General features: G+C 45.7%; 1 protein-coding gene and 1 long non-coding RNA gene across 6 annotated transcripts in view; one reads left to right on the top strand and one right to left on the bottom strand.

Moving 5' to 3' along the window:
* THSD4 (thrombospondin type 1 domain containing 4) overlaps window positions 1–15,382 on the bottom strand; it is a 566,849-nt gene that overhangs the window by 186,722 nt on the left and 364,745 nt on the right. The window contains exon 1 of one of the 4 annotated variants that reach the window (XM_019441606.2): window positions 7,670–7,782. The exons of the other annotated variants lie outside the window; for them this stretch is intronic. Within the exon in view, the coding sequence (XP_019297151.1) occupies window positions 7,670–7,741 (72 nt within the window). The 5' untranslated portion in view covers window positions 7,742–7,782. Of the gene's footprint in view, window positions 1–7,669; window positions 7,783–15,382 lie in introns of those variants that run through there. 4 annotated transcript variants of the gene reach the window in all.
* Window positions 5,357–13,805, top strand: LOC109262743 (uncharacterized). 2 transcript variants are annotated; one of them, XR_008417025.1, is made up of 5 exons: window positions 5,357–5,546; window positions 5,735–6,152; window positions 7,383–7,926; window positions 10,786–10,919; window positions 12,211–13,805. It is a non-coding gene; the product is annotated as an uncharacterized LOC109262743 (long non-coding RNA). The 2 variants fall into 2 exon arrangements; XR_002077894.2 differs by having other exon boundaries at window positions 10,786–13,805.

The following is a 15,382-nucleotide window of genomic DNA, read 5'->3' on the forward strand; positions in this document are numbered from 1 at the left end:
ATATTTTCTCTGAGAGAAAAGAAGAGAATGGACTGGGGCACTAGCATTGAGAATGTTTTACTTCCTTAGTTGGGTGGTAAGCTCAGAGGTATTTGTTTTATTATTTTGCTTCATAACTCACTTGTATGTTACATGTATTTTCCTATATATATTAAATATTACACTTTTTTTAGAAATAAAAAGGAAACTAAAATAGGTACTCAAAGACCACCTCTCCCCACAAGGGCTGGCCTTATGATGGAGTTCAACAAACCTTCAAGAAGACGCTGATTCTTCTGCTTTTCAAACTGTTTCAAAGCATGCTAAAAGACAAGAAACTTTTGAATTTCTTTCACAAAACTAGCAAAATCCTTGTCTAGCACAATAAAAGAGAGCCATGAACAGGAGCACTCATTAAAAAAAAAAAAGCCCAAAATTCAAAATAAAATATTCACAAATCAAATCCACTAGTGAATTTAATGAATAGATCACCACGATTAAGATAGATAGTTCCAAGAATGTAAAGAGACTCCAACATTAAGAAATGTATTAATATAGTTCACTTTTTAAGTAGATTAAAGGAGAATACCACATCAGCACTTCATGAAGGTAAACAACGTTTAACCAAACTCAGCAACATTCCTGATAAAAACTTAGAAGGGAAGCTGTCCCTGGATAAAACTGATCCACCTACAACGTCTGGCAGGCCTCACACTTAGTGATGAAATATTAGCTTTCCCATTTAAGTGTGAAAGACGAGAATGTTCACTTTCATTGCTCTGATTTAACACTGTATACTGGAAGGCCTAGCAATTGAATGAAGACAAGAAGTAGAGATAAGAGGTACCAGGTATCAGAAAAGCAGCAGCAGAATTGCCATTATTTGCAAGTTATAGGCACATTCACACATACATATGTAGGCATATACAAACACACACAGAGACACATAATACACACCCTTATGCTTATAAGTGTGTAGGAATGGGTCCGGAAGAACAAATGCCAAACTGTTAACAATGGTTTCATCTGGGGAGAAAGGAAGGATTGGGAAGGGAGTGACGGTAAAGAGGAACCTTTAACTTATGCTTCGCATTTCTTGAATTTGTTTTTATAACAATAGCTTTCCTAATTTAAAAGAAAATTCAAAATGTTGAAAGTCATACGGCTGGACACGGTAGACCCAAGGCTCAAACTCAGGTGTTTCATTGCCAAGTTAGTTCCACACGGTTGGTTTTTCACTTTAGATATCAGAAAGCTGGAGAAAGGTTGAGGCACTGAGAACTGTGCACAAAGAATCAGTAATTATGGGCATTACACTGATACTTCATTTCTATTTGCCACAAATAACCCTCCAGGGACTAATAATAATGGCTAGCTTTTTATAAAGGCTATCACTGCTTACAAAGCAACTCTACAGGGCTGCCTGGGTGGCTCAGTAGGTTGAGTGTCTGATTCTGAGTCTCAGCTCAGGTCACGATCTCACAGTTTGTAAGATTGAGCCCTGCGCTGGGCTCTGCGCTGACAGCATGGAGCCTGCTTGGGATTGTCTCCCTCTCTCTTCCTCTGACCCTCTCTCTCACTCACATGCTCTCTCTCTCTAAAATTGAAACAAAGCAACTCTACATTCATTATTTAAATTATTTTAATCCTTAAAAAGTAATTTCAATAATCCACGAACATGAAAATGTCCCACAGTGTAATCTAAATGACATGTCTTTAAAGATAAGATTCTTATTAAGACTGTAGATACGTAGGGGTGCCTGGGTGGCTGGTTAAGTGTCTGACCCTTGATTTCCACTCAGGTCATGATCTCATGGTCATGAGATCAAGTCCTGTGTAGGGCTCTGCACTGGGTGCAGATCCTGCTTACGATTCTTTCTCTCCTTTTCTCTCTGCCCCTTTCTCGCTCCTGCTCTCTCTCTCTCTCTCTCAAAACAAAAACGAAAACAAAAAAACAACAAAGACTGAAGATATGTCATTTCTGGAACTTTCAAAAGCACACAGGAAACTCCAACCCTAGGGATCCAGGTAACTGATAAACCTTCTCCCACCACATTTCCTCACAGTATATGCTTCTGTAATCTGAACAAAGCTTTGTTTCCAGAATATGTCATGCTCTTTCTTATTTCTGGGGCTCTGTAGATGCTTTCCTTCTTCCTGGAATGTCCTCCCTCCCTCTTTTTCCACTTAAAATGCCTACTCATGGGGCGCCTGGGTGGCTCAGTCGATTGAGCATCTGACTTTGGCTCAGGTCATGATCTTGTGTCCGTGGGTTCAAGCCCTGCATCTGGCCCTGTGCTGACAGGTCAGAGCCTGGATCTTGCTTCGGATTCTGTGTCTCCCAGCCTCTCTGCCCGTCCCCAGCTCACACTCTGTCTCTATCTCTCAAAAAAAAAAAAAAAAATGCCTACTCATCTGTGCAGAAAAGAGTTAACATAGCAGACCTGAGTGCTCTCCTTTAAAAAGATCTGCTTATGAGGTTGGTCACGGACTGATGTTTGGAAATGGATTTGGGGAGGGTTCCCACCACTCCCAGAACTGGTAAAAGTGGCTAACTGTGCATATACTGTACTAATAATAAGGGTTTATGCTGAACATCCTGTCTAGCAATCTGGACTGTTGGTACACGGCAGGCAAAGGGTGCTTATGTGGCCAGTCCCCCCAAAAACCGTAAGTGCTGGGTCTCTAATAAGCATACCTAATTGACAATATTTCACATGTATTGTCACAACTCACTGTGAGGGGAATCAAGTGTGTTCTGTGCGACTCCACTGGGATAGGACCCTTGGAATGTTGCCTGGTTTCCTCCAGACTTTACCCATGGAGTTTGCTCTTTATCCCTGCCCTAGAGTGGATCATAGCTGTAAGTGCAACCACACGCTGAGTCGCTGAATCGCCGTTAATCACTCAACTTGGGGATTGTCTTGAAGGCCCCCCAAGACACAGCCCTCCAAGCCTCAGTACAAACACGACATTGCAGAGTTTCTCTTCCCTTTGTTAGGCAGGTTGCATTGCTTCCTTACCCCTTTGCCTCTGCTCTTGCAATTAAACAGAATTTCATACTGCATGATCATCAACTGTTTGCACTCTGGGCCCTTTTAAAAGTGTAAGCTCATCAAAGACCTTATCTTTTCCTTCTTTCCTCGGCATCCAGGTGGCATATCCTGGCAGCACCTGGACAGTAACTGTGGTGACAGCCAATCAGTGCTATTGACTATGTGCCCAACACTGTAAGTAGGAGCTCTGCACATCCTATCACATTTAGCCCTTCCAACCACCCCTTAAAGGAGCTACTATTATTATTCTCATTGTAAAAATAAAAAAAACCACAGAGGCTCTAAGGTTAAATGAATGAATGAACCACCCAAAGAATATATCATTCTAGCCCTTAAGGAATCACTTTGCCACATGGCACTCTAGAGCTATGGCTATTAATTCACATGCACTGTGTGCTATGAGCTTCACCGGTGGTGTTATCTATTACATCATGTGTTATACGCAGTACGAAGTATTTTTTTTATTATAGCGTATATTTTGTTATCATTGTTTACTGGCTAAGACAGGTCTATCGTACACAGTTCAAAAGGTACACAGGTGTACAGGGCAGTGGAAGTCTCTCACCTGCCTCCACCCCCAGCCACCCCCTTTCCTCTCCTTTGCTGTATATCCCTCCAGAGGGGGGATGAACAAGTATGTTAACGCCTTTTACACAAAGAGTAGCATCTCATACATGTTGCTCTGCAACTTGCTCCTCTTACCTGACAAGACATCCTGGCGGTCATTTTCTATCAGTACATATAGAACTGCATCATTCTCGGGGCGCGGTTAAGCGTCCGACTTCGGCTCAGGTCATGATCTCGCGGTTCGTGAGTTCAAGCCCCGCGTCAGGCTCTGTGCTGATGGCTCAGAGCCTGGAGCGTGCTTCAGATTCTGTGTCTCCCTCTCTCTGGCCCTCCCCCCGTTCATGCTTTGTCTCTCTCTGTCTCAAAAATAAATAAACGTTAAAAAAAAAATTAAAAAAAAAAAAGAACTGCATCATTCTCTTTGATCACCTGCCTTGTGTCTCTTATTGAGGGACATTTAGGTTTTTGCAACAGACGGATAATGAAAAGTGGTTCAGAGAGCATTCTGCACACTTAGAGTGGATTTACATGGTGAAGTATTAGAAATGGAAAAGCTGGGTCAAAGGGCTATTTATCGTTTATTTTTAATGTAAAAAATCGACTTTAGAGTTTTAATTTAAATTCTGGTTCGTTAACATGCAGTGTAACCATAAGTGTGCAATACGGTGGTTCAACACTTACATACACCACAACAGAAATTATTCATAAAGCATAACATTTGCTTTTTTATTTTTTATTTTTATTTTTTTCAACATTTTTTATTTATTTTTGGGACAGAGAGAGACAGAGCATGAACGGGGGAGGGGCAGAGAGAGAGGGAGACACAGAATCGGAAACAGGCTCCAGGCTCCGAGCCATCAGCCCAGAGCCTGACGCGGGGCTCGAACTCACGGACCGCGAGATCGTGACCTGGCTGAAGTCGGACGCTTAACCGACTGCGCCACCCAGGCGCCCCAACATTTGCTTTTTTAAAAGGTATAATTCAGTGGTTTTTTTTAGTACAGTCACAAGATTGTGCACCCCTCCCCACTATCTAATTCCAAAATATTTTCATTGCTACAAAGAGAAACCCTGTCCCCACTGTATTTAATTTTAATTTTTAATTTTGATAGGTTTTGCCAAATTGCTTCATCAAAATTTAAAAAAAAAAACAAAAAACATTTTTGACCCACTTCTAGAACTGTGTCAGTTTCTAAGGTGCCTTTCCTTCCCCCTCCTCACATACAACAGTATCTCACTGGTCTCATCTGAGGAGGTTAAGTCCAAATTCAGGAAAGACAAGGCACACTCCCACCCGCACACACCATTCTGCTGCGTCCTGCAAAGAAACTGGATCCCGGCATGTTTCGCACACGGACAAAAGCCCCAAAAGTCCAGCTTGACTTCGTGGCCCTTTACATTCTTTAGGGAATGCGTGCAATCTCTACAAGTGAACGCGGCCACTCTCCTAATTCTGACAAGACCAACGGCATTCTAGTGACCTCAATGTTTTTACAAGGTCCTAAGAACCTAAATGCTCCTGCCACCGGAAAATCAAGGAAGGAACAGGCCTTCCCCGTGTTCGTTCTCAAACCCATGCACCAACCCCAGACCAGGTTGTTTGTCCTTGGCTCACAGTTACCGGTGCCGACAGTGTCAGCGACAGGACCCCAGATAAGGCTTGCTTGGCATAAGGCCCCCTCCTCCCATCACCTGCCAGCCCCTGCTTATCTGGGAAACCGACCCTGAGCTGCTACCCAGAGTCCGCTGTGCGGCCTCCAGCCCCACGCTGAGCCACACCAGCTAAACAACACCGGGAGCACAATGCTTTCTTCCCCCTTTTTTCCTTTTCCTCATGCGTTTTTATGAACATCCACAGGGAAGATAATTAAAACCTGCAAGGAAACCAGCTGGCAGCGAAAAAGAAAATCTTGGTGACTTGGGGACGACGCCACATGTTTATGGGTGAGTTTTGTAAGCAACAGGCCTATAAAAAAAGGAGGCTCTTATAAATAAATGCCACATTCTTCAAAGCTCTGTATAAACTACATTCTTTTTAGGGAGGGAGGGGGAGCTACCGGCATATTCATGTTCCTTCCTCGTCATTTCAATTCCAACGAGGGGAAAGGAATCCTAATTGTACCATTTCCTAGGAGCACAGCAGTGATGTCGCCGAGGCTCTGCACCGGTGTGCGCACGGGTGTAGGTGCACACACACTCAGAAGAGGGACAACAAGGGAAGAGGAAGAGGCACATGAGGGTCTTTATTTAGCAAAGCGGAACAGAACAAAGGAGCCGGAGAGTGGCACCGCGTCACCTCTGATTGGGTTTTCTGGCTACTAAGCGCGTAGACCTTAACTCGAAAGACAGAACTTCTGCCTTCCTCTCCCGAGTGCTGAGTGTTGTCTGAACGGCATCAAGATTTGGGGGAGCCAGTGTAATCCCCTTTCATTTTTCATCTGCCTTGCTGACTGCAAAGAGAAACAGGGCCGCTCGCCTCTCCGCGTGTGACACCGGGCTTGAGGCACGCACATTCCAGAGTGGCCTTCCCCAGGAGCCAGCTGTGTGCAGGTAACTGAAGCCTGCCCTTAGCCTTGCTGTTAATAAGAGTAATTGGTACGCCACTGAGGGGCTGCTGGAGCGCTGCGATTCGCTCTGCATGGGGGGGCTCCCCATACCATATGCGCATGCAGTGGTGATAGAAATATTTTCCATATGAGCTCTCCTCACACATGCTGAAGTGCTCCAGGCTGAGTTAGGCCGGCCCATTTGTCATTTACTCCACACAGTAAAAAACCAACAGGGAAGTCGCAAACTCCAGCCACAACTAGAGGGCAATGGTCTGCTCTCAGCTTTCCAGCATCACAAACCCATTCAGTCCCTCCAGCTCCCATTCAAGACCCCGACCCCCGCACAGGCCCAGAAAATATCTGCAGAGCAGAGGACACGGGTAACTAATAGGCTAAAAGCCTGAAACAAATGACCCGTTGCTGCACACCTCTGAGCCACATGTCTGTTTTGAACCGACCGGAGAGCCTGCTGCTGATAGAGCCACGGCTCTACCCGAAGCCTGGCTTTGGGAGCATTCTTGCTTCCACTGCAGAGAAGGGAAAGTAATCACATTAAGCTTTCAGAGCCCGCTCTGTCCTGACAATGCCAACAAAAGGCAAAGCTGCGATGTGGCCCCTGGCCTTTTTAGGAGATGGACTTTTCACTTGGCCTTTCAAAGAGGAAGAGGAGTTCGGGAAAGAGGCTGTCTTTTCATTCATTACTCGGGCACTGATCGGGCTTGGAGACCTTTCGTCAGAGGAAAGAGCAAAAGGAGCGGACGAGCACATTCGTTGCAGGCTTGTTTGCAGGTGAGGGTAGATACACCTAAGTGCTTCCCTCTCCAGGCTACACGGTCCCCCTCCAGTCTCTTTGCCCGCATCAAGACCTGGCTCCCAGAGCATCTATGATGTTCAAAGATGTATTCAGCACACACAGGAGCTAAACCCGTAAGAATAAATCATCCTGCTGGGCCTTAAACACGCCTTCCTGCCGTAGTAGATCTGGGCATAGTCCTAGCCCTGTCATGTATCGCTATTCCTCTTCAAACCTATGACATAAAGTTAAACACAGATTTTTTTTCAAGCACATCCAGGCAGAAAGGGAGGAAAATGTGATGCAAAAGCAGTCAAGAAAAGCAATATTTCTAGCATGCGTATCCTTTCTGCAACACTGGAGGAAAATTCTCAAAAGGTAACAGTCCCTATCGGAATCTGACACGCACATTTTTTTTTTTTTTTCCTACAACGGCAGGAGGAGAAACGTGCACGCTGCAGGCATCTGTCACCAAGGCCATGCCAACTCCCCAGTGGGGCAACTGTACAGACAACCTCAGAATGAGATTTTAGAAATGATGGGATTCTCCAAGAAGAAAAGAAGTCTTTCTGGAAGAAAAGGCAGAGCAAGCCTAAAAAAGCAATATAAAGCATTCCTCTTTGCACCCCGTAAAAACCCAGCCCCTCTTCCCTCTTGGTAGATAGAAAAGGAAATACCGTGCTGACAAAAATACAACTTCTGACAAGATATTTTATTTGGCTTACCTCTCCCCCAGGTCTTGCTAACACTGCTGTTTGAACGTGGAGCAGTGTTAATATCAGGTAGCTGACAAACATTATTACCCAAAGTTAGAACCACCCTAGAGGAGAACTCCGTCTGCCAAGTGCTAACAGCTAGCAGATGCACTTGTGTCTCGGGATTCCAGCCCTGGAGTTCCGCTAGGCACTGCGCTGGTTCCCTCCGCTCTCCCTCACTGTACTACCCGGAGCTCCGAGCTCAGCCTCTGCTCTGAAGAAAACTGGTAAGCTGATCTCTTCATGTAATAACTTCTCCCGGCTGGGGGAGGGGACAGGAGCCAGCTGGGAGCTGGGGGGCTGCCTTTAACAGAAAGCAGAAAGGGGAGGGACAGAAATGATCAATGTGGAGCTCTGCATCTGGTCTCATTCATGAAAAGGGCCCCAAGGTAAGCACTCCGCATGCAGGGGGAAGACCCCTGCTTCATCAGGCGGCAGGGAGCTCTATAGCCGTGAGCTGGGAGACCTGAAGCCTTCCCGGTCCGGGGTCCGCTGCCGACCGACAAGCTGTCTGCCTGGGTACACTGTCAACCCATTCTGGGCCTCAGTTGGTTTTCCTGCCGGTATGATCAAGGGTTGGGTAGATGACCTTGGAATTCCCTTTTGGTTCTGATTTGAAGGCTGCAGGAATCCAGGCAGTCCAAGGCTGGCTGTGTTATCGAGGGCAGCCTCGAAGGGGAAACACGTCATAAGGGTGCTGTGCGTTCGTGCACTGACCATAGGGGCACGATCGGATGGGAACTGAAGAAGCCACTCTGTCCCCCTCTTGCGATCTCCCTGGGGCACTGTGCCCAACCAAGAGCTTGAGGAATTCTTACAGACTGTGTAAAAATAAATGGTAAGGTGGGAATAATGAAGCCCAGGTGCTAGACGGCACTGGCAGAGAGCACGGAAAATCGTGATGGTTTTCGAGAAATACCTCTGGGTAGCAAGCATCAGCTTGACCGTCAACGTGGGGCTTGGGGACAGAGGGAGCATGGGAGCAGGCTGGGCAGTGGGTCTTGCAAAAGCCTACGGTCTCCTTGTGACGCACCCGAAGTGGCCTGTTATTATGAACTAACGGCTCGTTGTTTAAAATAGGTTGAGAACCCACCAAGTATTAGATTCTGCTTAGCATTCTGATGCAGTGGAACAGCCTGGGCCCTGGAACCAGGGAGATGTCAGTTCAAACCCCAGGTCTACCACTAACTCCCTGGGGGGTCTGTGGGAGGGTATTTGAGTCCAGTGAGCCCCAGCCGCCCCACCTGTGAAATGGGGAAAGGCCACCTGATGGTTTTGATGACAACCCATGAGATCAACTAGGCCCCAAACTTGGCACAGCTCCTGATGCACAGTAAGGGCTGAAGACATCAGCTTTCTCTTTGATCTGAAATAAATATCGACATTCAGTCCCAGAAAGGAAATTAACTCAGGTTGTGGACATTTTCTTGCATTCATTAGGGAACTTCAAACCAACTGTAGTTTGTAATCACCTCGGAACGTTTATTATCTATCACTAGTCACGTGACAAATTACTAGTGGGGAGTTTTTTGGGGGGTTGGGTGAAGGGACTTAGAATCCCTTTTTCCAAGGCTAGAAGAAACAGAGAGTATGTTGGAGATAGTATCTCCAGTTAGACAAAGGAAGGATGGAATTTCTTCTCTTCTCCCTCCTCCTCTTCTTCCTCCTTCTCACTCATTATTATTATTATTGTTCAGCCTCGGGTGTGTTTTTTTGCTGCTGACCGAAGGGGCGCTGTCGTCTGCTCAACAACCTCATCAGAAATGCAGGCGTTGTCCAAGGAAGCCAAAGCTCTTGAAAGACCAGGGGGTCTTGTCCAGTCCAGGGTTTGGGAAACTTTCTGTAAAGCGTTCGATAGTAAATATTTTTGGCTTTGCAAACCATGTGATTTCTGTGGCAGCTATTCAACCCTGCGGTCCCAGAACACAAGCAGCCATATACAAAATATACACTAAAGGGCGGGGCTGTGTTCCAGAAACACTTTACTGAAACAGGCAGGAGGCCAGATTTGGCTGTAGTTTGCCAGCCCCTGGTACAGACAACTTCCCAATCGTCCTTCAACCCACTGTAATCTGGCTTTTGACCTCTGCTCCACTACAAGGGCTCTGGAATTGTCTCCAATGGCCCCTGTGTCATAAAATGCAGAGGCTAATTTCATAGGGCTTATCTTATTTGACTTCTCTGCAGCATGAACCATGTCCTCGATTTCTGAATATGATGGTCAAATATACACAACATAAAATTTTACCATTTTAACCATTTTTTAGAGTACAATTCAGTGGCATTAAAGTATGCTCCCATGGGGCTCCTGGGTGGCTCAGTCGGTTAAGTGTCCAACTTGGGCTCAGGTCATGATCTCACGGTTTGTGGGTTCAAGCCCCGCATCGGGCTCTGTGCTGACAGCTCACAGCCTGGACCCTGCTTTGGATTCTGTGTCTCCCTCTCGCTCTGCTCCTCCCCTGTTGATGCTCTGTCTCTCTCTCTCTCTCTCTCAAAAATAAACATTAAAAAAAGTTCTTTTTAAAGTACGCTCACAATGTTGTGCAACCATCACCACCACCCATTTCCAGGACTGTTTCATCATCTCAGGCAGAGGCAATAACTCCCCAATTCTCCTTCCCCCAACCCCTCGTAATCCCCCCCCGCCTCTCTCTCTCTTTTAAAGTGTATGTATTTATTTTGAGACAGAGACAGCGCTAGTGGGGTAGAGGCAGAGAGAGAGGGAGACAGAGAATCCAAGCTGACAGTGTGGAGCCCGATGTGGGGCTCGAACCCACAAAACTGTGAGACCGTGACCTGAGCCAAAACCAAGAGTCGGATGCCCACCCGACTGAGCCACCCAGGTGCCCCACCCCTGGTAATCTCTATTCGACCTTCTCATCTCTCTGAATTTGCCTACTCTAGGTTCCTCATCAAACTGCAATCATACAATATTTGTGCTCTTGTGTCTGCCTCATTCCCCTTTGTGTAACCTTTTCAAGGTTCATCATGCTGTAGCGTGTATCAGTACTTCGTTTATTTTAGGCTGAATAATATTCCATTATATGCATATGCCACATTTTGTTTATCTGTTCCTTTGCTGGCAGGTGCGTGGCTTGTTTCCACCTTTTGGCTCCTGTGAAGAATGCTGCTCTGAACATGAGCGTACAAGTATCTGTTTGAGTCCCTGCCCTCAGTTCTTTGGGGCACATACCAAGGAGGAGAAGTGCTGTATCATACGGTAATTCCACGTCTGACTTTTTCAGGAAGACCAAACTGTTTCCCACAGTGGCTGCATCATGTTCTATTCCCCGCAGCAATGCATGACGGTTCCAATTTCTCTGCATCCTTTCCAATGCTCATTATTTTCCACTGTTCTGATAATAGCTATCTTAAGGGGTATGAAATACAGGCCCTCCTTTCTGAACCACCCTCTTCCCTTAGCTCCCAGACCACCACTCTCGTTTTCCTTTGCCTCCAATTAGCCAGCATTCCTCTAACACCAAGAGTCCCAGCTCTATTCTGGGAACTTTACATATAGTGTGCCACATGCTCCTGACAACAGCCTTATTAGATTAAATAGCTTGCTCCATGTCACAGAATGGGTGGGTGGGCAGAGCCAGTCTTCTGGGCTCCTAGGACCTAGCCGTGAGTGCCTACGCTATGCTGTCACCACCTCTCTGGACACGCTCCAGTCCCCTTGCCCCATCCTGGGCCTACCCCCTCAATGGTTGTGCTCATGCCCTCTCTTCTCTATCCCCTCTCCTTGGGTCATGTCATTCTTTCACTGGCCTCAACCACTCTTTACGTGCCAGTGACTCTCCACATCAGTCTACGGCCAGCTCTTCCTCCTGACCCGCCAGCCCGTAGATCCCGTTGCCCCGTGGATACTTGGATCTCTCAAATGCACTCCAAACTCAGCAGCACTAAAACCAAACTACTGGTTTCCTGACACCTGTTCTTCCTGTTTTCTCCATTGATGACGTCAGTGGATGACATCATTACCCATCTAACTCCCAGAAAACTGGGTGTCATCTTGAGCCCGCTACTCCCTCACTTGCTTATCTAAACCATCACCTGGTCTGACTGAGTTTTCTCCGATAGATCTCTCCAGCTTGCCCAAGGCCTCGGACTCCTGCTGTCGCTGTTCCCATCTGGGCCTCCATCATCTCTTCCTGACTTTTTGTAGCACAACCTGGCAAGGTCTCACGCTGGTCTTTCCCCTTCCAGCCTTCTTTTCCACCGCAACCATTGGGGTTCATCTTCCCAATGAATCTAATCATGTCACTCCTCTAATTCTCTTTTTTTTCCCCCTTTTTATTTTGAAATAATTTTGTATTTATGGGGCAGGGGCAAGACAGCACGGAGTGTCACGGTATATCTTCACCCAGCTCCTTCTGATGTTAACATCTTAAGCAGCTATGGTACATTCATGCAAACCAGAACATTAACACTGGTCTGGTACTATCTAAAATAAGGACTTAATGTTAATTTTTTCTCAGTATCCTCTGAAAGTCCCTTTTCTGTTCCAGGACCCAACCCAGGATCCCACACTGCATCTAGTCAGCGTGTCTCCTCTGTTCAGTGACAGTTTGCTCACCCTTTGTTTTCAAAGAGCGTTTTCAAAGACACTTTCAAAGAGTCCCGGTCAGGCATTTTGCGGAATGTCCCTCAATCTGGTTTTACCTGATGTTTTCTCACGATGAGACTGAGGTGACGGGTTTGGGGGAAGAATGCTGCAGAGGTAAAGTACCCTTCCCATCACGTCGTCAGGGGTAAACTATATGAACATGACATTATGGTGATGTTATTAACCTTCATTACTTGGTGAAGGTGGTGTCGTCCAGGTTTGCTCATTGTGAAGTTATTATTTTTCCTTTTCTATACCCTATTCGTTAGAAGTGAGTCAGTGAGTCCAGAGGAATTAAGCTCCACTTCCTGGAGTGGAGGGGGGGGTATCAAAGCACATTTGGACAGATGTTAAAACCATCATGATAATTAACACATACTTTGGGGGAGATACTTTGAAGCTAGGCAAATATCCCGTTTCTCAGAGTTTTGCCCACTATTTTAAGTATTCAGCAGCAGCTCTTTCCTGCAAGAATTATTACTGTAGGACTCTAAACGCTGATTTTCTGTTTCCCTCATGCCTTCTACATATCTATCAATCAGACTCCATCAGTATAGATTATTTGTTCCTCCTCTCGCCTTTATGCATTAATCCAATAATTTATTTATTCTTCCCTGCTTCTTACAATCTTTTGATGGCTCAAAGTCCAAACTCCTTATTATGACACTTTGCAATCTAGTCTCTTCTTGCCCTTCTAGCTTCCTTCCCCTCTCATCTGTTCACACACACTCTACCCTGCAGACATCTCCACACACAAGACATTATCCTCAAATGCCATGTGTCCTTGTGCTCTGTGCATTCATGTTAGTTCTTTTCTCTAGAATGTCATTCCCCCATCCTCTGTGGGTTAGCTCCATCACTCTCTGCCTCTTTGAAAATTCAGCTCGAGTTGTTTATAAGCACCAAATATTGGAAGCCACCTAAATGTTCACCAATGAAGACTAAAAGAGTAATTTGTGACATCCATAAGACGGGATATTCTACAGCAGGAAAAGAAATAAACAAAACAGGAAAAACATGAACGTGCTTCCTTTGGAGTGATGTGAAACATTTCCAAGATCTATTCCTTAGCGAGAAAAGGTAGGATGCACAGCAATGTGACTACTGTTCTATTATTTGCACATGTATGTTTACAATTGCTGGTATACCTATCCACCATCTGTGGAAGAACATGCCAGAGACTAGCAAAACATGGCTGCCTCCAGGGAAGGGAAGTCAGCAGCTTCAGGGCAGAGACGGGAGGGAAACTGCTTACTATATAGTCACTTAGTCACATGTGGCTATCGAGCACTTGCAATGTGGCTGTTCCAAATTGCGATGTGTTGTTATATGCGAAATACACTTTGTACCCATTCTAAGCCTGGTACAAAAAAAATAAAGGATCTCATTAATAGTTTTTATGCTGATTAGATATTGAAACGATAACTATATATATCTGGATTAAATAAAATATAGTATTAAAACTAATTTTACTTGTTTTGTTTTAATTTTTTTAAATGTGGCTACTAGGAAGATTTCAATCACGTCACATTTCTATTGGAGGGCACTTTTATAACCTTTTCATACTTACTGAATTGTCAAACATGTGAATGAACTGCTATTCCAAAAGTAAATAAAAATGAAAAAATAGGAATAATAACAGTTAATGATATAAATAAATGCACACATCCCCTCCCCCAATGATCTGCTTAAATGTCACCTTTTCTGGGAGTTGTGCCTTGCCGGGCTCCCTGCCAAGCTGAGGGCAGTGCCCCTGGCCTTGGTCTCAGGCATCCCCTGATGACCTACAACACTGTGTTTGTCCTACTGTATTGTAATTGTTAACTAACGTATCTGCCTTCATCTATAGAGGGCAAGGTCTTGATGACTGGCGACGTGTCCTTTTGTGTTCCCAAGACTCTGCACATGGACAGCCTCATACAGTGTGTGCTGAATAGGGAAAGGAGACAAGGGAAGGTCCAGTGGGAAACTCTCGTCAGCTTGTGACAGGTCTTCTGATGGTGCGTTTTAGAAACCACAAGAGGGAAAACGAAAAGGAGAAATTCTCAGAAGGTACATCCCTCAAGGAAATGCCAATAATTTCCAACCTAACTTTTGGGTGACCTAGAAGAGGGAAAATATAAGTGATAGGGAAAACACATGCAAGAATCGGAAAGTCGGGAAACAAATATTTTCCTGATGCCACACATTTCACGTTCAATATAATCATGTCCTTCTGTCTTAATAACAGCAACAACGAAAGAGCAAACCTGTAGCAGATAGCACCTCTAAGGCTATTTTTTTTCCCTCAAAATACGTCTGTGCCTTTATGAAGGAAGAAGTGAGATGCAGCCCTCTCCACGGAGTATATGCTGTATGGCTAAATTGTTAAAACTATGTCGATTTCCTAAAATATGCTTACATCGTGGGGACGAGGTGGGAAAAGTCTCGGTCAAGAAGTTGCCTATGGGTCTGGGAGGAGAAGCAGGTGTTAGTAATTAACTCTCCCTTTGTGTGGACCAAGGAGCCATTAAATAGCCAAGGGAGCAGGAAATGAGGAAAGCAAAGAGGAGTTCTCTGATCCCATCGCTGGAGAACAGAAGGAAAGTCGCGAGAGCCTAAAGCAAAGGGAGTCACTGCATTCTTCCCTTTCTCTCATTTCTGCCTTAAAGGGCCCGAAGCATGGCTGCACAGGCACCTGTCACCAGCGGGGCAGCTATGCTGTTAGGCTGAGCACCTCTCTGGGTTGCTGGAAGGAGGGCTATGTTCTCCTGGATCAGCTCTGAAGTAGTTCCAGGAGCAGGGCCAGAGCCTGTCACGGAGGTGCTCACAAAAAGCACACGGGGCAGGCTCATCTGACGTCTGAGGGCACACTGGGAAATTAATTCAGAGAAGGCATCTGGGCCACTCCCAGGTTGACCGTAGTCTTTACTCCATGGCAGAGGTTCTCAAATCGTGGTCCTTGGATCCACATCATCAGGCAACTTGTTAGAAACGCAAACACACTTACTGAATCGGTAACAGATGGGGGCCCATCGATCTGTGTTGGCACACGCCCTGTGGATACCCGCCCAAGTTTGAGAATCACTCTGAGC

Source organism: Panthera pardus, unplaced genomic scaffold, assembly GCF_024362965.1.
Source record: "Panthera pardus isolate Hobbes unplaced genomic scaffold, ASM2436296v1 HiC_scaffold_24, whole genome shotgun sequence".
Lineage (NCBI taxonomy): Eukaryota > Metazoa > Chordata > Mammalia > Carnivora > Felidae > Panthera > Panthera pardus.